Raw genomic sequence first — 26,055 nt, forward strand, 5'->3', positions numbered from 1 at the left:
TTGGTTTAGTGAATTGGAAAATACTGTGGGTCAGATCACGAGTTGGGCGGTATCCCAGCTGGGATACTGCCCAACTTTATTAGCGTTGGCGCTCACCTGTCCGGCGATCTTACCGCCAGATCACGGGTTGGACGCTAACTGTTAGTCCCCATCCCCCATTGGACCCAATGGGGAATTTTTGCTGCATTTACAGCATGCTAATGCCGCCAACGGTTATTACGCTGAAAATTGGCATTTTTTAACACAGCTCTGAGCTGGGGGTAAACACGCTAGACTCAAGATTGGGTGGATCCTTAAATGTGGCGGTCACACTGTTACCACCGCATTTGAGGGCTACCGCCCAACTCATGATGAGGCCCTACGTCTTTTTAATAAGCTTGTAAACCCGACGGACAATTCTTTATTCCATAGTTTTAATTTAGCACATGATGTGTCGTATCACAGAATTGACAACCTGGGTCACTAATTGCCAACATGTTATCTATAACTAATTATTCTATGGATATATTGGCCAATAGGCCAGGTGAAGTAAAAATGAAATTACTAAGACTACGCCGGTGTAGCATGCAAAGGGAAGTTTTAAAAAATGTTTTTTTTGCCATATTGCACTTTCGGAGATAACATTTAATTGTTTATTTCCATGTTCTATATTTCGGCAATCATTTTTAAGTTTTTGTTTTAATCTCCTTTTAATTTAATTAAATGGTGCTAGATCAAAGATTGCAAGTGAAGATCGTTTTTGTAGATTATGCCTAGATCGCACAAAAATTGAAACTTTAGTTCACTGATTTTGTCACTTTGTATTCGTTAAGACAAACTGTTTTCGAGATTTGTTCATGATCCTGATACTTTAACAACTAGACATTTCTGATACAGGATTCTTAGGGGGAACTCAAATCTCCTTAATAATCACCACAGTTAATTTTTGGGAAAAACCTTTTCCTACTGCATAATTGGCAATTTATAATCAATGTGTATTATACCAATTATGATAAATTATTTTTAATTACTTATGTTAAATGTTCGTATGCTCTGCTCACCTTTAAGCAGCATCAGATGTTCCTGTTGGTCTGGAATAAATGTGAACAATATTCCCTAGTCGTTTTCCCCATGCAGAGGGTTAGCAAGGGCTGCTGCTATTTGTAAGTAGTGCAGTACTTTTTCACTGGTATAGGCTTGAATTGTTTTAGCAGGTGTAGGAGCCTCTTCAATTGAGCACTGGAGTCCTTGGCTCCGTTTGTTGTGGTATTTACAGCAGATGATGGGTGTAGTAGCTGCCCATTTCAGACTATTGTGGAAGCGTATTTTATCGAGCCAGACAGCAATTTAGAGCCTGCATAGGTCACCTATTTTAGACAGAAAGCAACATGTCCGTTGTTCAAGAAGAGCCATTGCTTTCTTTCCTCAGCATTATATTTCAAAGCATGCAAATCCATGAAAGATACCATTGGTGGAGAAATTAAGTTGTTGATGAACAACTTTTCTTATTTCTATTCGTACTACAAATGTTCATTGTAGGAAGGAGACTTGTTGGGCTGTTGGTATGCTGCAACAAAAATGTTGTTGGGATGCAATTTTAGGTCTTCTCAATGCAGGAGTATAGAACCTTAAAAAGTGTGTGAGCTAGATCAATGGACAGGTCTATCTTGGTTAGGTGTCAGTAACTGGAGCTGAGCTTGTGAAATTAATGCTTCCAAGAACAAGATTCTAACCCATTTTAAATACTTTGTCTTCCATAGGTTCAGCAGTGTTTCTGAAGAGGAGCTCCTCGGCCATTCTGGTGGAGGGTCTGGTGGCTACTTAGAGCACATCTATAGGCACGCTGCCAAGGAGCTGTTCGGGGTCGAAGTGGCTGAAATCGTATATAAACCCTTAAAGTAAGGCTTTTGGACTTTAAACCTTTAATCACTTTCCATATATCACATGATTCTGCATCACTGAGAGTACCTAATGCATCAGTGAGCTGGTATAATGCCCTTTCTCTGATGCGTACACTGATTCAGGGCTAGCTGTAGTGCTCGAGGTAGGATGGTCTCGATCAAGAACACCACCCTATGATCTGTTCAGTATTTAAGAAGGCTTGGTCTATTTCTAGTTTGAGGACCGCCACACATGGCCTCAAAAACACACCAACTCTCAAAAAAAGTTGAAGAGTTTTAAAAAAAGATTTTGAAGTGGCTCGCTAAGGAATGTACCTTCTTTATTGGCTTCCCTTGGGTTTTTCCCCTCCCTAGCCCTGGCATCCGTAAATCCCAATATTGTCATTAGCTGTCAACCCCTACTGTCTAATCGCCGACTGGCTAGTTGTGTTCGCCTAAAGGTCAGTGTTTTATGTATCTGATTCTCTCTGGTATTCCCTATCCAGGAGTCCCACAGGAATGATGATTATCTGTACAATTGGTTAGGTGCCTTCCAGTTAACCAGGTTCCACTTGTCCTTCCCTCTCATGCCCTTGTACTCTCAACCTGATCCTCTCCGTCTCCTTTCCCTTCCTCCGTTTCTCCTCCTTGCTTTTCCTCCCACTGTCTCCCCCTCTTCTCTGCCTCAGATGTTCTTCTTTCCCTTTCCTCACACTCTTTACTTCAATCTATTTACTCTCTCCTCCCACCATACTCTACTCTCACTACTCTCCACTACACCCACGGTTTCTACTGCAGTCACCTTCCTTTCCCAGTCACCTTTCCCAACCACTCTGTTGCACACCTTACACTTGCCTTTAGCCTCACTCACCTGACACACCTTCTCAAACTCAAGTCTCACTTTCTCTCACCAACTACCGCCTCACCTTGCACATACATTCTATGATTCTCCTCCATGCTCTGCAGCACTGTTCTTCTGCCACCTAGTCTCTTGGTCTGCCTTCTCCACCCTTGACCTTACCTGAACAACCCACGTTGACCCGTCCCTTCTGCCCTCTTTCACCCCCGCCCCCTTACATTGGCCCTCTGTGTCAGCTGGTTCTCGGGCCAATTGCTGCTGCCTTTTTCCCCCTGGACCGGGTTACAGGCATCACAAAGCATAAAACTGGCTGTTAGCTCTGCCCTCGTACACGCATCTGCCAGCTCTTTGTAACGGTGGCCCATTATTAACAAATTCAATGTTCAAATTAATGTCTTTGTTGCATAGAGCTTCTGAATTGGCTGCTTGACATGCACAGCTTTCCTCGACCTTTCCGCTCACTGGCGCCTCGCTCCCCGTTGAGCTTTGAAGTCGGGTATACACTTTAAGGAATTTTTATAGCTGCAGTCCAACTGGAAAAAGAGAGAAAGACTGGCCAGCATTGTGCCAACCGGAATGGGGTAACTGGCAATGGTACTCGATAGTTGCAGCCAAGCACAGGTATCTGGACAAAGACTGGGACCCTCCCAACTCCTGCACCCCACGCCTGGGGCAGCACTGGCCCACACTGTCGTAATCCAGGTTGCGTGGGATCCCCATCCCCTCTTGGCGAGGTCAGATCACGGTCAGAACCCGGTCACATGGTCCAAAATGGACTTTTTGAGATCAAGAAATCCTGCCTTCAGGACACACAGGTTTTGGACTTAGAAAAGGCAGTGCTCTCTAAAGAAAAGAAGAGCATCAGCTTCATGCTCCAGATTGCTTAAATTTAGATAGTTTTACTGATTTCTGTCTCTGCTACTGCATCACGTAATTACTATCCTCCCATACCCCTTCCACTTTCTTCCATACTACTGGGACATCCGTCACGCAGGGTAGGGAAGCTCACGCTTTTGCATAGCAAATAATTAAAAAAAAAAAAAATAGGCAAAGCAATGGAATATATATGTTTCTAATGCTTTTGAATCTGCTTAGAATCACATGCTGTGCATATAGTCTGACACCTAGTGGTAACTGGGGGGGTATTGCATCTTTTTTTCAAAGATCGAAAAGGGACGTCGATCTGGGCGTGTCTGTAACACTATCCCTACTGTGTCGTGTAGTGCACCCATGAACCCTCGTGCTTAGAGGTCCTCCATATTGTTTTTTTCCCACCATACTGGCCGGTAGCTTTAATGCAGAGCTTGTGTTAACAAGATTTATTGCTATATATTGTCGCGTCTTCGCACCCTTTCGATGATTTGACTCGACGGCCGTTACTGTTTCCCGTCTTAACAATCTCAGTCTGAATTCTCGACGGCTGGCAGCGGCCTTCACCATCAGGCTTAGGCTTATCACAGTTTGGAGTTTGGAGAGTGTAGTACTCTAGAGAATGCCTTTTCTTGCATTTCCCTCTTCTTTCCCCTGTCTGGCTGCTATTTTTCTACTTGATCATGGAGAAAACTGCTTATCTACGACTACGACGAGCAGCGCTGCAAGACCTGTCAACTCTTTAAGCCTAAGACACTTAAAGAAAGGTGCACAAAGCAATGGGCAGCCTACACCATGCAGGCCGAATCCCATTCCCCCACCAGCGCTGTCTCGTTGGACAAGGGCCCCTTCAGCAGCCACAGCCCCAGTTTGGAGGCTGAAGACATTGCTGCAAAGTCTTCTAACTCTTGCTTGCTCGCCCCCAGCCCCACTAGGCATGCTAAACGCACTGCTATGGGGAAACAACCCACTGGCAACGGGCACACACACTCACAGCACCAAGGCTAAGCACACAACCCCTCGGCATCCCTTGACGGTACTGTCTGAAGAAACCACCGGCACCCGCGCAGCCCCATCGAAATCTTTGGCGGAGCCTGCTGAACCTTACAGTTCTCGACCCTCTGTGCCTTGGCGTTTGGTGCATAGTTCCAAGTCTTCGGCTATACAGGGTGCTCCCCCTTAAGTTTCAGCTCCTGTTTCAGACCCATCGAAATGTGCATCTCTAGGTAAAACACACCTTAAAGTAAGGAGAAAGTTGCCCAAGGCACTTCCTCAGCCAGATTCGATTCACATAGTTCTTGTCCCCTGACAACCCCAAGGTTTGTCAAGGCCTCTTCTCTACTGTCAGTCTTTACAAAGTCAAAAGGGTCCTATTCAAGAATAGGTGGCTTTTCCACTCCCTGAAGCTCCAACTTCTTGTTCCTGGACTAGGGCAAGGTTTGAGGAATGTATGGACAAGGTTGAGTTTATTTATCAGACAGGTTTGATAAAAGCACTCCTAAGAGGACTCCCTCCTTTGAGGATGACCCTAGGCCCTTCGGTCCCCTGTTTTCTGCTCTACCTTTCCTGTTCTTAAGATGGCTGACCCCTCGAGGGATATTTTTCAGGATGATCAGTATGATCAGGGTGGGTGAAGAATTATTCTGTGTCCCAGACCAGGATGATATATCCAAAGATCCTGCCTCCTACGACTCAAACGCATGGATCAATACTGACGACCAGGGGGTTTGGCTCACGAGGCAAAGTCTAACAATATCTTTCTAGATACCACTCCTGCTACACAGTTCAGGGAGGCTTCCCCTATTGATGACCAGCTGCTCTTTAATAACATTCTTAAGAAGACACCGGACCATTTCAAAATTATCACCAAGTGGCAGTGCCTGATTCCGACTTTGTGGAAGACATCCTCAAAGAAAAGAATTGCCCCCACTTCGCAACTCTCAAAAGAAGCGTATCGCCCTTTCTTTGCTCACACCCTCCCTTACTTGAGCAGTAAACCCACACATTGAGAAAATGTTTCCACCTACTCCCTTGCATCCCCTCTATATTCGGGGACACTTCCTTCAGGATTCCCTCGTGGTCACCACGACCAGAAAGCATGCAGGCCCTCCCTTCTCTTCAACTGAGGCTCCTCCCGACAAGGACTGTAAAAAGCTCTATGCCTTAGACAAAAGGATAACGTCATCTTATAGTGCCCGCATTGCCAATAACACCACCTTGCTGACCCGCTTCTGTGATGTCCAGTGGGGTCTGGTGCAGGACGGACTGCAAAGTTTTCTGAACCGGCTAAACCACAGCTCCTCGCTATTGTGCAAGAAGCACGTCAAGTAACTCAGAATATTCTAAAAAAAACACGTTATATGCCGCTGAGATGGCGGGCAGAGTGTAAGCGGAAGGTACTCTTTTGAAGTGCCACGCTTGGTTGGAAAACTTGGGTTTCAAATCTGAGACAAAGGCCTTGCTTATCAATAAGCCCATAGAGGCGTCTGCTCTCTTTGGAAAGGAGGTGGACGACACCCTTGAATCGACAAAGAAAGAACATGAGACCCTAAAATTTCTCGACAAGATTTCCAGCAGGCCGTACGTGCAGCGCAGGGTTTTTAATACCTGCCACGCCTTTCAGGGAAAATCCTTCTCTAGACCCGCTCATGGTTCTTATGGTACAGGAGGTTCACCCTAGTACGCTGGCCAAGGAGCATCCAACGCACAGCAAGCTCCTCAAAAGCAGGGCTTTCGGCGTGGCAAAGGAAGGGGTAGGAATGCAGCTGCCAGAGGCTCCCCTGCCCCATCCAAGTCTCCTCCCATGCATCTCCAGTAGGAGGGTGGATAACATGCTTCACCCACGCATGGGAGCTGGGGGCGGGGGGGATCACCTCAGACAAGTGGGTGCTCAAGACAGTGGGCAAGGGTTATTGCATCGAATTTGACACCTTGGTATCACCCGCCAAAGAACAGAAGATTGCCACCAAACCATCTCCCCATCCTGCAGGCAGAAGTGGAGGCCCTGCTGCAAAAGGGAGCAATAGAACTCGTCCCAGATCCTCAGGTCAACGCAGGGTTATATATACTTCCTTGCACCCAAAAAGGATCTAACCAGCCGCCCTGTCTTAGACCTGTGCCGTGCAAAAACAAGTATGTAAAGCCTCAAAGATTCAGGATGACGACTCTGCATGAGGTAACGTCTCTGATAAAGCATAGGCATTATATGGCCACCTTGGATATGAAAGATGCATACTTTCATATTTCAATGTTGCCAGCGCACATGAAGTACCTAAGGTTCAAGATAGAGAACACTCACTATCAATTCAAAGTGCTCCCCTTCTGCATTGCCTCAGCCGCAAGGGTTTTTACCATGGTTCTGGCAGTGGCAGCTGCTCACTTGCGCAGACATTCCATTCCAGTGTACCCTTAGCTAGACGACTGGCTCCTAACAGGGGACATGTCAGGCATGTCTAGAGAACACCCAAAAGACTGTAGACCTACTCTTTAAATTGGTGTTCTCTATCAATGAAAAAAAAACAAGTCTTGTCGCAAGTCAAGTAAAACAATTTATGGGAGCCTTATTCGGACAGAAGACATTCTTGTCTTCCCGTCCAACGAGAGGGTCCAAAATATGTTGTTCCAGATCCCTCAATTTGTGGCTGATCATCAGATAACCGTACGGAGAGCCATGCAGCTATTGGGAATGATGGCATCCTGCATTTTCCTGGTCCCACATGCCTGTCTGCGCATGCGTCCTATGCAAGAGTGGCTCTTGAGCCAATGATGTCAAGCAAACAGTCAGTGGGACAATCTAGTGGTTGTCTCGAAAGCCTGCGTTCTATTACTGCAGTGGTGGACAAAGGAAAACCTTCTGAAGGGGAAATCGTTCACCACCCTCACAGTAGAGTCCACTCTCACCACAGACGCATCCCTGTCGGGATGTGGAGAGCTCGCCTTCTACATCAGACAGCGCATGGCACGTGGTCACAGTCTGTAGCGAACAAACCCATCAGTCTATTCGAGCTACTAGCAGTGTTCAAAGCCCTGAAAGCTTTTCAACAACTACAAGGGAAGACCGTTCTAGTCCTAAAAGACAGCACCACGGCCATGTTCTACATAAAAAAGCAGGGTGGCGCTTACTCGCCAGGGCTGTCCAAACTGTCACAAAGCATTTAGAAGTGGGCACTCAAACATCAAATGTTCCTCTTGTCACAACACGTTCCAGGGAAACACAATCTTCTTGCAGACTTGTTCAGCAGAGACGTTTAGCTACCCGTAGAGCACGAGTGGCAGTTACACAAACACATTTTATACAAAGTCTTTGCAGAACGGGTTATTCAGACATCGACCTTTTGGCCACACTGGAGAACGCTCAATGCCCAGACTATGCCTCCAGGTATCCCTAAAGATGTCCAAGGGGAACAGTCTTTGAATCAAATGGTCAGGTAGACCTTAGCTTTCCTTCCCCCCCCCCCCCCACTCCTCTCCTCAACTCCTCTCCTCAACAGGATCATTCACAAGATGCACCAGGAACAAGTTACACTAATCCTGATGGCACCAATGTGGGCTAGTGAACAGTGGTTCTTGCATCTCATAGGAATGACACTTTGCCCTCCAATGAAACAGCCTTGTCCCTACAACATGCTGTCCCAGGATCAGGGGGCAACAGTGCACCCATGCCTTCAAACTCTCAACTTAGCAGCATGGCTCCTGAAGTCATAGTTTGGGCATCTCCCACTTCCTCAAAGATGTATGGACATTCTTAAAGAGGCACGAAACCTAATACGAGACACTGTTATTCCAGTAAATGGAGACATTTTGTCATTTGGTGGTGTACTCGTAACATCAACCCTGTTGATTGTTCGCCCACACACAGTCATTTATCTAACTCACCTTTTAGACTCAGGCTAGTTTATAACTCGCTGAAGGTCCACCTTGCTGCCCTCTCTGCTTACACCACATCTCGGGGAAAGATTTCCTTGTGGAAAGGCCCAGTAATCATAACTTTTATGCAAGAGGTAAAAAGACTTCACCCACCCATTTCTAATCCAGCTCCCGGATGTGACTTGACTGTTGTCCTTACAAAACCTATGGACCGTAATGTTGAGCCAGTGCACAAAGCTAGTCTTAAATCTCTCACATATAAGACTGATTTTCTGGTGGCTATTAATTCCAACAGGGTAGTTAGTGAACTATAGGCACTCTCAGTTCAAGACCCATTTCTTACTATTCATAAGGACAAAGTGGTTTCGCACACAAATCAAGTTATGCACTTAACATCATCTCCAAGTACCATGTAAACCAGTCCATTGAACTTCGATCTTTCTTTCAGAATCCTACTAACTCAGCTGAAACAAGCTTCCATACACTAGATGTTAGGAGAACATTGATGTATTACCTCAAGAAGAAACACTTCTTTGAAAGCCAGATCAATTAATTGGCCCATACTACGAGGTTGCCGGTAGACCGCCCGGCAACCTTGTCTTACCGTTTCCGACACCCGATATCCCGGTAGTACCGGGATATTGCAGGTGGCGGAAACGGTTAAGTTTGCATTCCCGTGGCGTCCCGGTGCTTCAGTGATTTATCTGCCGGTTGGGGCCTGAGCTACCGGCAGGTCAGGTCTGAGTGAGCCGGTCTGGAAAAGGTGCAAGTAATGTTGTTACCAGCACCTTATTTCCAGACCGGCTCATTTATGAGGGCCTTTGTCTCCATTGCCACAGATGGAGAAGGGGGTCCTGTCTCAAAGTCTGTAATCTCTAAATGGATTGTTAAATGTATCCAGCTGTTACTCGCTGTCAAAGAGAGCCTTAAATTTAATGCCTAGAACACCTACTATTCTAGGCACTGGGGCAACTATATCGTTCATTGCAAATATTCCTCTAGATTGTTCACACCTGTACACAACATTACTGCTTAGATACACATTCTAAGACTGATTCTCAGGTGTGTCAGGCGGTCCTAAAACATCTCTTTGCTGCTGTTACTTCACACTTCCCAGCACCATCTCCCGGTACTGCTTGATAGTGTTTGCACAGCATGTGATTCTAAGCAGATTCACAATCGTCAGAAGACATACATTACTTATCATAATCGTATTTCTGATACTTGTTAATCTGCTTAGAATCACATGCTGTGCATATGGTCCGACATCCAGTGGTAACCGCGGAGTATTGCATCTTGTCTTTCAGGGACCGAAAGGAGACGTCGGCATAGGCGTGTCTGAAACACTATCCCTATCATGACGTGTGTAGTACCCAAAATCCCTCACGCGCCGAGGTCCCTCAGATTGTTTTTTTCCGCCCAGATAACTGGTCGCCCTATAGCTTTATTTTACCGAATTGTCGGTTTAATCCCCGTTAGGTTACTTCGCCCATCAAGAACATCTTCGACGAAGACTACGGGGGAATCGTCTACAGCTGTGGGTTCCGGCGCCTAAGATCCGGCATTCGGACTTCCACGTGGTCGGGCCTTCTGGCCGACCTACACAATAGGGAGAGTGGGCTCAGGGTTTGCCATACTGTTAAAAATGTCTTTCCTCTTTTCCACTGCTTTCCTTTTTGGTCTGGTCACCCTTCCCTTCTGCTATGGAAAGGACTCCATTTAGATTCTGCCCTGTGTGTAGGGTCAGATATCCGTCGAAAGACGAGCACATGTCGTGTAACGCGTGTCTCCCCCTAGAGCACGACGAGAAGCGGTGTTTGGTGTGTAAATTCCTAAGACCTAAAACCTGAAGCGGTGGGCCGCATACGGAATGTCACGCGTGGAGCCTCCCTCCCCTGCCGCGACACTAGCCGAAAGTGACGGGGGTACATCGGATGACCAAACGTCCAACGCGGACGTTCTAGACCTTGAGGCGGATTATTCTAGGGCTGCCACGCCTGACCCTTCCAGGCTCGACTCCAGTCTTACTACAGGGACCACACCCGGTGACAGGGGCGTACAATCGCACCGCACAAAGCACACAACCCAAGCGCCCTCCTCGACGACTTTGTCGAAGAAGGCGAAAGCGCCAACGGGTCCGTCGGAAACTTCGGCGGCGCCCACGGATCGGTCTGATCCGAAGCCTTCCCCGCATCCGCAGCAGCGCATGACGACTGGGCATAACAAACATAACAAGGGCGCTACTCCCCAAACTACAAGCGCAGAAGTTTCAGAACAAGAAACTTCGACGGATTCCAAGGTTTCCAAGGCCCGTACAGGCCCGAAAACTACGAGTGGGCCTCTACTCGAGAAGCCATCCGCTGGCCCTTCTGGAGCCGCGGAAGCCATTTTCACTGCCGACACATCATCGGAGGCGTTGTCTCCCGAAGATTCAGTGACCATCCGTAAGGGCATCAATAGGATTGCTACGGCGGTGGGCCTAGTACCGGTTCTGCCCACAGTTATGGGCCAATCCGCCGAAAAGTTTTCCACAGATTTGGAAGACGATCCTGAAGACTCTTACGAAGAAAGCCAGGTACCCCTCTCAAGCACCCTGAGGAGATCATCTAAACGCCCTAGGGCGGAGAACATGGTTCCTACTCAGCTAGGTCCATTTGGGTCATCCAAGTTGACCACGGAGCAATTTGAGGGTGTATGGATCGGCTGGAGCAGTTTTTCAGGGTTTCTGATCAACCTCCGCCGAAAAGAGCTCGGGTAGACCCTAACCCTCAAACACAAGATGTCCAACACCTAGATGTCCAACACCAAGTTGACTATCAAGAAGATGTAAAATGGACACGTATAGAGACATCTATACAGAAGAAGAGGAGTCTTCTTTTCTGGACAACTATGGGGAAGATCGAGGAGCAACAGACAACTGGGAGGACACCCAGCAGGACGATCACAACTCTGATATCGTCTGCCTCGACTCTTCCCCCATCCACCCCGATTCGACAAGCTTCCCCGGTGGATGATCAATTGGCTTTCAACAACATGTTGAAAAAAGCAGCGGAATTCTTTAAAATTGCCACGCTTGAAGCCTTGCCTGAACAAGATTTCGCGGAGGACATTATTAATGAAAAGTCTCCGGCAAGCCAGTCTATCCCTCTCTTGAGCTCTGTAAAGAGACGGCTGGCCCCTTCCTTACTCACACCCGCTCAGACTACGGCTGTGAGCCCAAGGGTCGGAAAAACTTTTCTGACCCTGCCCCACCGACCCGCTTTATATCAAAGGACACGCAATCCCAGACTCGCTGGTGGTGACCAACACTCGCAAGAGAGCAGGGGTTCCCCTTGCCACGAGAGAGTCACCCCCGGACAAGGAGTGCAAAAGGTTGTATGCCTTAGGCAAACGGGTTACGTCGGCGGCGGCCTATACCGTCCAGATTGCCAAAAACACAACGTTACTGGCAAGCTACGTCGAACCCAATGGAACCTACTCCAGGAAGGCCTTCAAGAGGTTCCGGAACCAACCAGAGCCAAGCTTCTCGCCATTGTCTCGGAGGGCAAACTTGCCAATCAGAATGTGGTAAAGAATACCCTGGACACTGCAGAGACAGCAGGCAGGTCTCTCGCACAGGGTACTCTCCTAAAGAGACACGCGTGGCTGCGCACGTCGGGCTTCAGGCCTGAGACCCAGGCATCCATTATCAACAAACCCATCGAAGAGGCCAACCTCTTCGGGAAGGCGGTAGATGATGCGTTGGAGACAGCCAAGAAGGAGCACGAGACTATTAAGTTGCTGCACCAAATTTCCCAGAAACCCTCTTCACAGAGAGGCAGTAATTCTCGGCGGTCCTTTCGAGGACAAGCCCGCGCCGCTCAAAATAATTTCGGCACGGGCAACTTCAACTCAAGTCAACCTGCTGCAAGCCCCACTTACTACCCCCAGAGAGGTCAGAAGTGCAGAAAGAATAGAGGCAGAGGCTCCAATTCCAGAGGAGCGTCAACTTCGGGTCAGAAATGACCACCAAGTCCAGGTCCCCTCCCATGTCTCCCCGGTCGGGGGGGGGGGATTAACATCTTTCCTCAAGGCATGGGAGGGTATAACTTCAGACCAGTGGGTCTTAAAGACGGTCGCCCACGGTTACTGCATGGAATTCGCCCGACCTCCACAGTTCAGACCGCCGAAACATCGACGCCTTTCACCGGAACATCTGCAGATCCTGATCCAAGAGGTGGAAGCGCTGCTGGGAAAGGACGCCATAGAAGCCGTCCCGATTCTTCAGGTAAACGAGGGTATCTATTCAGTGTACTTCCTTGTACCCAAAAAGGATCTCACCATGCGTCCTGGTCTAGACCTGCGCCCAGCGAACAAGTTCATAAAGCCCCAGATGTTTCGGATGGTAACACTGCAAGAGGTGATCACATTGCTAAAACAGGGGGACTTCATGACAACATTGGATATGAAAGATGCATACTTTCATATTTCAATGCTGCCAGCGCACAGAAAATTCCTAAGGTTCGTGATTCAGGACAAACACTACCAGTTCAAGGTACTCCCCTTCGGCATAGCCTCAGCGCCAAGGGTGTTTACCAAGGTCCTGGCAGTGGCACACCTGTGCAGAATTTCAGTTCCAGTTTACCCTTACCTCTACGATTGGCTCATCACGGGGGACTCGTTCAACGTTTGTTTTTCGAACACCCAAAAAACAGTAGACCTACTGTTCAGCCTGAGATTTTCTATCAACAAAAAGAAATCCAGCTTAGTCCCCAGCCAAGTAAAACAGTTCCTGAGGGCTCTAATTCGTACGGAAGACGGTCTAGTATTCCCTCCCAGCGAGAGGGTTCAGAACATGCTCTCTCAGGTTCCTCGATATGTAGCCAGTCGAGAGGTGACGGTACGCAAAGCTATGCGTTTGCTAGGGATGATGGCGTCATGCATATACTTGGTCCCCCACACGCGGCTGCGCATGCGTCCCATGCAAGAGTGGCTCAACAGCCAGTGGTGTCAGGCCAGCGGACAATGGGAAGATCTGTTAGTTGTCTTGCCAGCCCTCGTTCTCTCTATGCAGTGGTGGTCGAGGGAGAACCTCTTGAAGGGGAAAACCTTCACCACCCCTGCAGTGGAAGCCACTCTCACGACAGACGCATCTCTCACAGGGTGGGGGCTCACCTGCTTCAACAGCCAGTGCACGGAGTGTGGTCCCCTCAGGTAGCGTCTAACCATATAAACCTACTGGAGCTACTAGCAGTGTTCAAAGCATTGAAAGCCTTTCAGGAGCAACTGCAAGGGAAGACAGTGCTGGTCCTAACCGACAGCACAACAGCAATGTATTACCTGAACAAACAGGGGGGCACTCACTCTCCAGGGCTATCCAACCTGTCCCAAAACATCTGGATATGGGCTCTCAAACACAAGATGTTCCTGATATCCCAACATGTTCCAGGGGAACTCAATCTTCTGGCAGACGTACTCCGCAGAGATTTTCCTCTGCCAGAAGAGTACGAATGGCGACTGCACGAAGACATTGTATCCAACGGCTTCGCAGAATGGGGATTTCCAGAGATCGACCTGTTCGCTACTCAGGAGAACGCCCAATGCCAAGATTATGCCTCCAGGTACCCCAGAACCGATCCAAGGGGAACGGTCTCTGGATAACTTGGTCGGGGAAATTTGTCTACGCTTCCCCCTTCCCCCCCGACTCCCCTTCTGAACAAGATAGTGCACAAGATGCACCAGGAACCAGTCACCATGATTCTGGTGGCTCCCATGTGGGCCCGCCAACCTTGGTTCGCGCACCTGATGGAAATGTCCCTCTCCCCACCAGTCAAGCTGCCCTGCCCGTACAACATGTTGTCTTAAAACAGGGGGGAGACTCTGCAACCATGCCCACAAACTCTGAACCTAGCAGCCTGGCTCCTGAGGTCATAGAGTTTGGACATTTGCAACTCCCTCAAAGATGCATGGACATACTGAGGGAGGCAAGAAAGCCTAACACACGTTATTGCTATGCCAGCAAATGGAAACGTTTTGTCATCTGGTGCAGTTCCAAAGGCATCATCACACCGATTGCTCGCCTTCACACATTGTGTTATATCTAACCCATCTGTTGGTTAGTCTTCAATTCCATAAAGGTTCACCTAGCGGCGTTGTCAGCCTACACCACGTCACAGCAAAAGGTGTTGTGGTGGAAAATACCTGTGATTAAAGCCTTTATGGAAGGGGTTAAAAGAATGTATCCCCCCATCACTCACCCAGCCCCTGGGTGGGATCTAAATGTGGTTTTTAACTAGGCTCATGGGACCCCCTTTTGAGCCTATGCATAAAGCTAGTCTGAAAGACCTGACTTACAAGACAGCCTTTCTAGTAGATATCACTTCTATCAGAAGAGTTAGCGAACTACAGGCCCTCTCGGTTTTGGACCCCTTTGTTAGATAAGATAAGGTAGTTCTGCGCACTCATCCCAGATTTGCGCCGAAATTTATTTCGAAGTTCCATGTGAACCAGTCAATCGAACTACCCACATTGTTCCAGAAACCTACTAACATGGCCGAAAGAAGCCTTCACACACTAGATGTGCGCAGGGCAGTCATGTTCTACATGGATAGAACTAAACCACTGAGGAAAACTTAAACAATTCTTTGTTTCCGTGGCCGCTGGTAGAGAAGGGGATCCTGTCTTTAAATCAGCAATATCAACCTGGATTGTCAAATGCATCACACTATGTTCCACTCTTGCAAAGAGAGAACTGCCCTTCAAGCCTAGAGCACATTCTACTTGAGGCACTGGGGCATCCATAGCATTCATTGCAAATGTTCCCCTAGAGTCCATTTGCAAAGCGGCAACCTGGAGTTCTTTACACACCTTTACAAAACACTATTGCCTAGACACTCATTGTAGGTCTGATTCTCAGGTGGGACAAGCAGTACTAAGACATCTTTTTTCTACTGTTCCTTCTCACAACCCACCTCCAACTCCGGGTACTGCTCGCTAGTCTATGCACAGAATGTGATTCTAAGCAGATTAACAAGCATCAGAAGACATGCATTACTTACCGTAAAAGCATTTCTGATGATTGCATCTGCTTAGATTCACATGCGCCCTCCCTGCCTCCCCGCTCGGGGTGGAAGGAACATAGACGACTTACTACTTTCTCTCTTCATGTACTCACTCACTATAGCCTTGGGCTCCCTCATGGCAGAAAAAATAAAATCGGAGGGACCTCGGCGCGTGAGGGATTTTGGGTACTACACACGTAACGATAGGGATAGTGTTTCAGACACGCCTATGCCAATGTCCCCTTTCGGTACCCGAAAGACCAGATGCAATACTCCGCGGTTACCACTGGATGTCGGACCATATGCACAGCATGTGAATCGAAGCAGATACAATTTTACGGTAAGTAATGCATGTCATTCCAGTACTTGTATCTGCTTCGATTCACATGTGCCCCCCCTTTCTCCCCTCTTGGAGTTGAAGGAAACAGACTTCTTACATCTTCTTTTTCTTCTCGCACACTTTCTTCAGGCTTCCTCATGGCAGAACAAAAACAACCAAGGAGGACCTCAACGCGTGAGGGATCATGGGTACACTACACATCACAGGTCGATGTCCCTTTTTGATCTTTGAATAAAAGCTGCAGTACTCTGCAATTACCACTAGATCTCGGATTATATGCACAGCATTTGAATCTAAGCAGTTACAAGCACTAGAAATACGAATATGTTGAGTAATGTAGGTCATAGCTCTATGAATCCCTGTCCCAGTCTTAGTGCCTTTCAACTCCATTGCCATTCCTTTTCCCCCCACACAGATGGAAGAAGCGCTTGCAGTGGGCCATGATGTATACTATTTAGTTATTGTGCATGTCTTTTTTCATACCTATGCCTTTCTGGATCGATTTCAAAACATTTTGGTCTTGCAATAGGCATTTTTACATTGCATACCAACACAAACTTGGTCTCGAGTGCCTGTGCCCAAATCATTTTTGGCCTCTATCTGACATTGTGGTCACCTCTCCATAGCCTCATCATCTCTTCAGCCCCACTCAGAACTTCATGAAAATCATTCTACATGAGTAGTAGTAAAGCAACCGGGTATTGTCCCTCTTTTCTCATTCCCACTGGTCTACAGAAGGCACACCAGACCCCTAATAATACTATCACTGAGGTACTGTTTCAGAGGGGTAATACCAGAGTTCAAGGCATGGAGTGCCACTCTGACCTATGGAAGATATGTTATCCGGTCGCTACTGAAGAATCTCTTTGGACAATTGAAACTAGTAACTTATGATATATGGTAATTATAACATGCCTGTACACGTGTTTCTTGGCGCCACAAAACAAGGATGGGGGAGACCGAGGGAAGCCAGGACAAACGATCCTACTAGGCCTCGTCATTTTGATCGTGCAAGTTCGACAACAAAAGTGCAATGGGGAAGGGAGAGGGGGAACTGTAGGGGAGAAGGTAGGGAAAAGTGCGATCAGGGCACCATAGCTCTGCGAAAGGTGCAGCCATGGCAGCACGGTTCGGGTGCATGGAAGGCAGGGGAAAGTAGGAGTTAGTTACAGCCCCTAAGTGCGCGATAGGCCAGCAGGCAGTGCAGGAAGACTGGTCATGTAGAGGCCTGGTACCCTGTGAGATTCTGAGGGTACCCTGCAACCAGTCAGGGCAGGCAGACTGATAGGTTATCAAGGAAGAGGGGAAAAGGAAGGTCTTGAGAAGTTTCTGGAACTTCATTTAGTCCGGCTCAAGTTTGAGAGGTGCAGGGAGGCCGTTCCAGAGGAAGCCACCTGCAGAGGAAAGCGATCTACCCCCCCCCCCCCCCCACTCTATGCTTGGAAAAGTGTCTGACCCTCAGAGAGTTCGTGGTAGCTGAGCGAAGGGCTCTAGAAAGAAGATATTTAGGTAGAAAGAGTTTGATAAAGTGCGGACCTCGGCCCCTGAAAACCTTGTGGACGATGCAAAGGGTCTTGAACTTGATCCTTGCAGCCACCGGGAGCCAGTGTAGAGATTTCAGGGCTGGAGGGATCGGTGCCTGGGCTTAAGGTCAAGGATAAGTCTTGCAGTCCTGTTCTGGACTAGTTGAAGGGGACGAAGAGTAGAGTTAGGCACATTGAGAAAGAGGTGCAATAGTCCAGCCTGGAGAGAACAAGAGCTCTGGAAACAGTGAGCTTCTGGGGGAAGGTGAGAAAAAGGTAGAATACCTCTGAGCAGGTGCAGCTGGAAGTGGGCCTTCTTGGTAAGGTATGTGATGCGAGGAGAGAAGGAGAGTGTGGAGTCGAAGATGAGCTCAAGGTTTTTAGCCTCCGAGGAGGGCAAGCGTAGAGAGCCCAAGAGTGCGAGAGGGAAAGCTGGAGCAGGGATCCCAGTAAGAAGAATCTGTTTTACTGGCATTGAGGGAGAGATCGCTGGAGCTGTGTGTCATCCGCATAACACTGGAAGTTAGAAGAGAAGGTGGAAATCAGGTGGGCCAAAGGGGCCAAGTTGCACCTTGAGAGGATAGATCCCTGGGGGACACCACAAGTGGAGAGAGAGAGGTGTGGCGAGAAAGTACCCAAGTTGGACCTGGGAGGGGCGGTCCAAGAGAAAGGAGGTCAGCCATGTCAGAGCCTGATCCGCGATGCCCAGGTTCTCGCAGAGTCAATTAGTCAGCGTGGCGTGGTTGACGGTGTCAAAGGCAGAGGAAAGGTCAAGGAGGTTGAGGACATCAGGAGAGCTGGAGTCGGGGTTAGAGAGCAGATCTTCCCGGATGTTCAGAAGAGCAGTTTCTGTGCCTCTGACTGCTCTGAAGCCAGACTGATGGTTATAGAGACAACCAACAGATTCAGTGTGGAGGGTTAGCTGGGAGATGGCCAGCTTTTCCAGGAGTTTGCCTAGGAAAGGAGTGATGGAGATCGGGCAATAGTCTGCCGGACAGGAGGGATGGCGGAAGGCTTTTTTTAAAAGGGGTTGCACAAAGGAGTCCTTGAGGAGAGAGAGGAAAGATCCAGTGGCGAAAGAGGGATTACATAAATTGGCCACGGCTGGAGTAAGGGAAGCAATGTGGTCCTTGATAGTTCTGCAGAGCAGGGGAGAACCTGTTTGAAAGACACTCCTAGATCAGACGTGTCTAGAAACATCATCAGGTGTTACCGGAGAGAGGGAGGAAAGGAAGAGAGGGGGGAGAGGCAGCCAAAGGGGGCCTGAGAAAGGTAGAGGTAGAGAGAGGACAGGACGTCCTGGGTTTTAGTGGTGAAATGAGAAGCCAGAGGCGAGCAGAGGGCCTGGGAGGGAACAGGAGAGGTGGAGACTGCAGTAGGATTGGCCAGCTCCTTGCATATCTTTAAGAGTTTGGCCCTGTTATTAGAGGTAGCAGAGACACAGGCTTAAATATGGACCCTCTTCTTGGAGAAGATTGAGAGTCTATATTGCCTTTGGAGCAGGCAGCAGGCCAGTTTGTCAGAGGATGTGCCTGATGCCTTCCACTTCCACTCAGCTACCCTGGACTTACGTTTCAGGGCTGCCAGATCGTAATCATACCAAGAGTTGCACTTGGAAGTAGGCTTCAAGTGGATCCTCGTGGCAGGGGCAAGAATGTCCAGAGTGTTGGAGATAGAAAGATTCAGGTTGGAGAAGGCTGTCAGAGTGGGAGTCAGCCGCAGTCATAGGAGGAGCAGAGAAATTGGCCGCAAAGATGGCCACTGACACTCGCTTTATGGGCCGAATGACCGAGAAGGAAGGTGGCAGTGCTGAGGTAGGCTTTGCCTGGGGGACAGGAAGCTTCAGGTAGGAGGAGAGCAGAAAGTGGTCAGTCCAAGAGTGAAGAGTAGCGAGAGGGGGATGTCGGAGGAGATGAGAACATCCAAGATGTGTCTGGCAGAGTCTGTAGGATCAGAGAGTAGAATGGAAAGGGAGAGAAAGTTGCAGAGGTTGCGGAAAAGCCCAGAGAAGGTGTTGGAGGCATCCAGGTGGATGTTGGGAGAAAGGAACAAGAATAGAAGAGGTAAGGGCCCCTCATTCTGAGAGGAAGAGAGCGACCTGGCCAGGTGGCCTGCAGATGGTGGCCACAGTCGGAGAAAGGCCAGCAGAGATAGAGAGCCTGCAGACCAGGCATTCAAAAGAGGAATAGGCATGCATGGGAATGACAGATGCAGGAACCCACTCAGGAAAAATCAAGGCCACTCCACCTCTTGGCGGATTGGGGTTCTGGGCTCGGAGAGGATCTTGTAGCCCTCAAGGAGGAGAGTGTCAAAACTCGCGACAGAGCTGGCCGTGAATCATGTCTCGTGAGAGCGAGGACATCAATGTCAAGGTCTGTAGGGACCTGGCATATGTCAGAGGAGTGTTTGACTGCAGAGCGAGAGTTGAGAGTAGCTACGTGTAGAAGGTTGCGACTTTTGAAAGACTTGCAGGGTATGGTACAGGAGTACACCCAGCGGAAGTGGCAGAGGCAGTAGATATTATGCAAGGAGTTGCCTCTCAGGCCTTGCACCAGGTCTCTCCCTGAGGTGTTGCAGCCTAAGGCCATACTGGTGGAGCTTAATATCTGGGATCACCCTGATGAGTAAAGAGGGTCTACTGATGGGCCTCGGCTCAATGTCCCACAAGCCAATAATGGGCCTGACCATAGAGCCAGTTCAAGATCCTGTGTATAAGGCCTGGGCTTGCAGCAATGGTCATGCATAGGAAGGCTGCGGGATGTGTTTCTGCCTCTCCCGCTTCTGTGAAAAAAGCCTCCAATACACCTGTGCCTCTTTAAGATGGACTTCAAGAACAAAGTGAACAAGCTGAAAGATCAAACTCCATGCTAAATCAATACACGTCTACTGCATCTAGACTACCCACTGCTCCAGGCTTGTATTCCAAAACGCAAGGGGTCTAGGTACTGATGCAGTCATATGGGAAGAGCTACAACCATTGATAATTATTGTCTATTCAAATGGATTGTGTCCTGCCACGTATTCCTCATCTTATGATATTCGTATCTCACCAGCTTCACTGCTTCGGAAAAATAATTCTCGGCGGAGGGCGCTGTGCACGAGGTTGTGGCATCAATGTCCCTCGATGGGTTCCGTACCGTGTCGACGTCACCATCAGTATAAGTAGCTCGTGCCGCGCCCATTGGCTTTAGTTCTGTTTTTCCGATAGCTTTGCTCTCGAGTTAAAGGCGCGCTTTGAAATTTTCTTTGAGAAAATGTTGTCTTCTTCTACCCATTCTACTCCCAAGACGGGATTCAAAAAATGTATCGACTATGGTTCATAGTGATAATACCGAATAAAAAAATCTCAAACAAAGATCTCGAAAACAAAAGGCCGAAAAAAAAAATATCGAATTTTTTTTTCAATGCGTTTTTTTTCAAAATGGGGGGTTCCCCCCCAACCCCCCTTTTTTCATTTTTTTTTATTTTACCCCTTTTTTTTACTTACCTGACCCCAAAAACATATATAAATCAATAAATAAAAAATTCGATATTTTTTTTTTTTCGAGATTTTTGTTTCGTGCTTTTTGTCATTAGAGATTTTGTTTTCGAGATTTTGACTGACCACCATCGACTATGGATCGAAAATGTCGATTTACAGACCCTCACCGCGTTTGTCTTTGGTGCCTGGGTTCGGACCGGCGACTGTGGCTCCTGTCAGTCTATGACAGAGAAGGCTCTTCGTGAGAGAAGAAAAGGTAAACTGGCAGTGGGGCGGGAAGCTTCCAAGGCCTCTTCGAAGGCCTCGTTGAAAAACATAGAAAGTCGGGCGAATCGAAGAATCCGGATCGATGTAAACATTCCAAGAGATCTCAATCACGAAGTAGATCGAGAGGGTCTTCATCTTCTTCTAAGAAGATGAAGAGGAAACATAGATCTCCCTCTCCCTCCCCTTCCTCTGATACGTCTACAAATTAGTAAGATGTCTGACTAAGTCGGATTCCCCATGGAAATGGGATGAATTTAGAAGGAAGATGATGGTCTTTGAGAATGCGGCCTCGACCACCTCAAAGAAACCTCAAAAGAGCCAGACCCCGGTTGCTCCGTTGGATGACGCAGGAGAGTCAGAAATACTGTTGAAAGATCCAGTAGTACGGGTGAAATTCGAAAATCTCGACTCAACGTCAAATCGTCGAAGGTTCTTCGAGAATAGAGTGATTTCCTGACACCGATGAAGAAACATAAGTCGCCGAAGCCCTCGACGACTTTGTCGGCGCTGACGGCTTCGCTATCAAAGCCGAAGGAGTTTGTGACACCTTCTTCGAAGACGTTATCGACTCCTTCGAAGACTCCTTCGATTCCTTTGCGGCAAATTCAGACACAGGAAAGGAGATTTACTCCTTTACCTAAATCAGACTTTTTTAAGTACATGTCTTCTATCTTTGAAGAGGAAAGTGCCTCAGAAGACGTCTGTCCTTTTGGAGTACAGTTTGGTACCAGAGAGCTGCCAGAGGAATTAATCGATGCAGAATCGAAAATGAGTGACCTGTGTGACACCCTTCACTCTGCTAGTGGCATTGATACGCCACCAGAGCTAGAATTTACAAAACCTGACCCTGCAGAACATGCAGATTCAGGGTACAGGAGTTTGATGAATAGGGTTGTTGAATACATGGACTGGGGTAGATCCTCACCCACATTTGATCAGGCTGATAGGACTGATATCCTGGACCAGAGCCCCCAGAAGCACCCAGTTCTCCCTTTCCATAGGGCACTTCAGAGGACAGTGGAAAAAAACTGGGAGGCTCCTGAGACTGCTTCTGCTGTTAATAGTTATTTTCCAAAAAAATACAGCGTTTCTAGTAGTGACCCTGATTACTTAAAGAGGCATCCTACGCCTGAAAGTTGGTTATTCAGGCAAAATCTTTGCCAAGACAAACAGCCTATCCATCTATACCCCCGGAAAGAGAGGATACGAAGGTGATTGCTTGGGCCCGTAAGGTCTTTACCTCGGGTAGCATGGCTCTCAAGTCAGCAAATGTCACCTGTACCCTGGCCAGGTTTACCCATACCCTGTGGGACTGCATCACGGGGCGACTGATCATATTCTGGAAGGCGAGGAAATGGAAGGCCTCCTGAATATTATAAAAGATGGCAAGGAGGCAATGGGGGAATGTCATCAGCAGAACCATGGCTGCAAGCACAGTGCTAGGCAGATTTGCATGGTTGAGGAAGTCTGGGTTTGCCCCTGATGTGCATGCCAGGCTACTCAACATGCCTTTTGATGGCTTGAGGCTGTTTGGCAGTAAAGCTGATGAAAGCTTAGAAAAACTGCAGACCTCAAAAGCGGCGACTAAATCTTAGTGCCTCTATGCGACAGCCTCAGAACGCTTATTCGGGCTCATCTTCCTGGAGAGGTCGTTCTTTTCAATACTACTCCTCTTTTGGTATAGGAAGAGGACAGGCCATTCAAAGAGGTAAAAGAAATGTCCCTCGTGGTGGAAGAGGTGCGAAACCAGCCTCAGGAATGGCATCTTTGCCCTCAGCTGCTCCTGCAGTCGCCTCCAAATCACTCTGAGGCCTTATCAGACAAGACCCCAGTGGGAGGCAGAAACTCGCAGCATCTGAAAGAATGGCTGGGCATTACTTCAGATGCTTGGACACTGGAGACAGTAGCTCAGGGTTACTGCCTTCTCTTCCTAAAAAGGCCTTCGGACCATCCACCGATCCAGATCCGCTCCTTGTGCAGGAAATGTTAACCCTGCTAGAGAAAGATGCAATACAACAGGTAACTGTAGCTGAGAGGAACAAGGGTTGGTACTCCCCTTACTTCCTCATCCCAAAGAAGGACGGATGATTGAGACCCATCTTGGACTTAAGAAACTTGAACAAGTTCCTCAGGAAGGACAAGTTCAAGATGGTAACCCTTTCTCAGATCCGTCAGGCTCTCCAACTCCAAGACTGTTAGGGAGAATTCTCTGTTTAGGCTGAATGTCCTAACCTAGTGAGTCCCCCAGCAGCTTTGCTGGATTTTTGGGGTTTATTTCTTTCCCCTGCCAAGAGTGAGACTCTTTAACCCTCACTCTTGGACATGATTTGAATGTATTCCTTTGACTCTAGATGTGTTTAATGGGCTATGGGGTCTTTTACCCCATAGGGCTTCATGTGTTTTTGTGATGTGTGTTGCACAGCACCCTCAGTGCAGTAACACAGAGGTGTCATAGTGACCCCCCAGTATAGACTCCATACCCTGGGACTGACTACTGTCTCCCAGGGCATGTAAAGTCACCTTTGACTTTACTAGTCTTGAATTCTGAACAGAACCAGTACAAACCATCATAATGTGGACTGAATCAAGTTCTAGCTGGGATGGAGGACTTCTGCATGGCATACTTGGATGACATTGCAGTCTTCAGCCACTCCTGGGAGGAACATGTGAACCACCTAAGACATGTTTTGCAGGCTCTTGAGCAGGCCAATTTGACAATCAAGGCAAGTAAATGCCAGATTGGTCAAAGTAAAGTGGTCTACCTTGGGCATGAGGTAGGAGGTGGAGAAATAAGGCCTTTGCTCAGCAGAATTGAAGCTGTGCAAAATTGGACAACACCTACTACTCAAACCCAGGTGAGAACCTTCCTAGGCCTCACTGGGTATTACAGGAATTTCATTGAGAACTATGGGACCATAGCTTCTCCACTGAATGTAATCTCCTCTCCAAAATTCCCTAAAAAGGTCAAATGGAATGAGGAGTGCAATCGGGCCTTTGAAAAACTGAAGAAAGCTCTTTGCCAAGCTCCAGTACTGAGAGCTCCTGACTACCATCAAACTTTCATTGTACAAACTGATGCTTCGAATGTAGGTATAGGTGCAGTTCTAAGCCAACTGGATGAGAAGGGTAGGGAGCACCCCATTTGCTTCATCAGCCGTAAGCTGAAGGATCCTGAGACAAGGTGGGCAACAATCGAAAGAGAATGCTTTGCTATTGTGTGGGCACTGAAGAAGTTTAGGCCATACTTGTATGGTTCTACTTTTGTCATTCAGACTGACCACCAACCCTTCAGATGGTTAATGCAAATGAAGGGAGAAAATCCAAAACTATTGAGATGGTCAATCTGCCTGCAAGTATTTGATTTCACCATTGAGCACAGGTCAGGGTGTCGCCATCAAAATGCTGATGGACTCTCTAGGATGTATGTCATAGACTAGAGGTATGAGGTTCATCCAGGAGTGGATTAAATCCTCCTGTCCCTTAGTCTGGGGGGGGGCGAGTGTTAGGGGGAATTCTCTGTTTAGGCTGAATTTCCTAACCTAGTGAGTCCCCCAGCAGCTTTGCTGGATTTTTGGGGTTTATTTTTTACTCCTGCCAAGAGTGAGACTCTTTTACCCTCACTCTTGGACATGATTTGATTGTATTCCTTTGACTCTAGATGTGTTTAATGGGCTATGGGGTCTTTTACCCCATAGGGCTTCATGTGTTTTTGTGATGTGTGTTACACAGCATCCTCAGTGAGGTAACACAGGGGTGTCATAGTGACCGCCAAGTATAGACTACATACCCTGGGACTGAATACTGTCTCCCAGGGCATGTAAAGTCACCATTGACTTTACTAGTCTTGAATTCTGAACAGAACCAGTACAAACCATCATAATGTGGACGTACTGGTTGGGGCAATTCGATTGCCCCGGGGTCTGTTAGTCGAGGGGGCACGTCTCCGTCCCCCCTGATCGAGTTTTGGCTGGTGGCAGTGGATACTACTTTTTATATTCAACCGCAAATATTTCTCTATGGGATTTTCCCATTGTTCGAGGCTACTATCTTTATTTATTTAATCACGATAGCCTCGAACATACCGCTGGTTTATTTATTTATTATTAATTCTCCGGTTGGTATTTTTTGCCAAAACTCTGTTCTAAAATGGCGTTTGTGTTCTCTTCTGTGACTCCAACCCAAGTCGAGCCCTTTGTTCCACTTTTTTGGCCGGCTTCTCCACAGAAGCCCTCCAAAGTGGTGCCACTCTGTCTGGGGTACTTAGGAGGGGTGGAGGGGGATTTAGGCACCCTGGACTGAGTTGCCTAGGCAACTCAAGTCGCACTCCGTCCTGATTGGCCCAAGTGGTGAGCCGGCCGGCTCACCACTTAGCATGTTTGAGTGACAGCTAGGCTGAGTGGATGGGGGTTTTCTGCATAAAAGCAGGGCTTTGGGGATTGGAACTTGAGAAGTCGCCACAGGACCTAAGAATCTGACGAGGGAGAAGCTGAGCCGACCTCTACGACTACACCACCGGTGGAGCCCTGCTGAACCGTCTCACCACTTTTCCCAACGACAGAGGAGATCTCCCGCCAGAGAGTCTTCTTCCTTTGACTGGTGGGGATAACCAGTTTCACCGTCTTTTCGCCTTCCCGACGCATCTCGTGCCCGCCTTGCCTGTGCCAAGCACCCCGGCAACCGGAATACCATGTTTTGCGACGACCGCGAAATAAAGGGTAATACCTTTAACCGGAAAACTCTGCGGCTGGTTTCTTCCCTGGCAGTGCAACGACCTTCATCTTTCCTCCAAGTCGAGACCTTCTCTTCCTCTGGACGACGCAGAGACTTGCACCCGCTGCCAGGAACAACTGCCACCGCTGGAGGATCCTTCCCACTTAAGGTACCGTGTTCCGCCTGGCTTCCCTTGCCACCGACTGTACGGGGTAGATTTAGCCCCCGGCTTTCGGACCT

General features: G+C 48.1%; 1 protein-coding gene across 2 annotated transcripts in view; it reads left to right on the forward strand.

Moving 5' to 3' along the window:
- CIAO3 (cytosolic iron-sulfur assembly component 3) overlaps positions 1 to 26,055 on the forward strand; it is a 643,683-nt gene that overhangs the window by 559,320 nt on the left and 58,308 nt on the right. For both annotated transcript variants that reach the window (XM_069647280.1, XM_069647281.1), the window contains one exon: positions 1,740 to 1,877. In XM_069647280.1, coding sequence (XP_069503381.1) covers positions 1,740 to 1,877 — 138 coding nt within the window. The remainder of the gene's footprint in view (positions 1 to 1,739; positions 1,878 to 26,055) is intronic.

Source organism: Ambystoma mexicanum, chromosome 2q (assembly GCF_040938575.1).
Source record: "Ambystoma mexicanum isolate Mex_15411 chromosome 2q, UKY_AmexF1_1, whole genome shotgun sequence".
Classification (NCBI taxonomy): Eukaryota; Metazoa; Chordata; class Amphibia; order Caudata; family Ambystomatidae; genus Ambystoma; species Ambystoma mexicanum.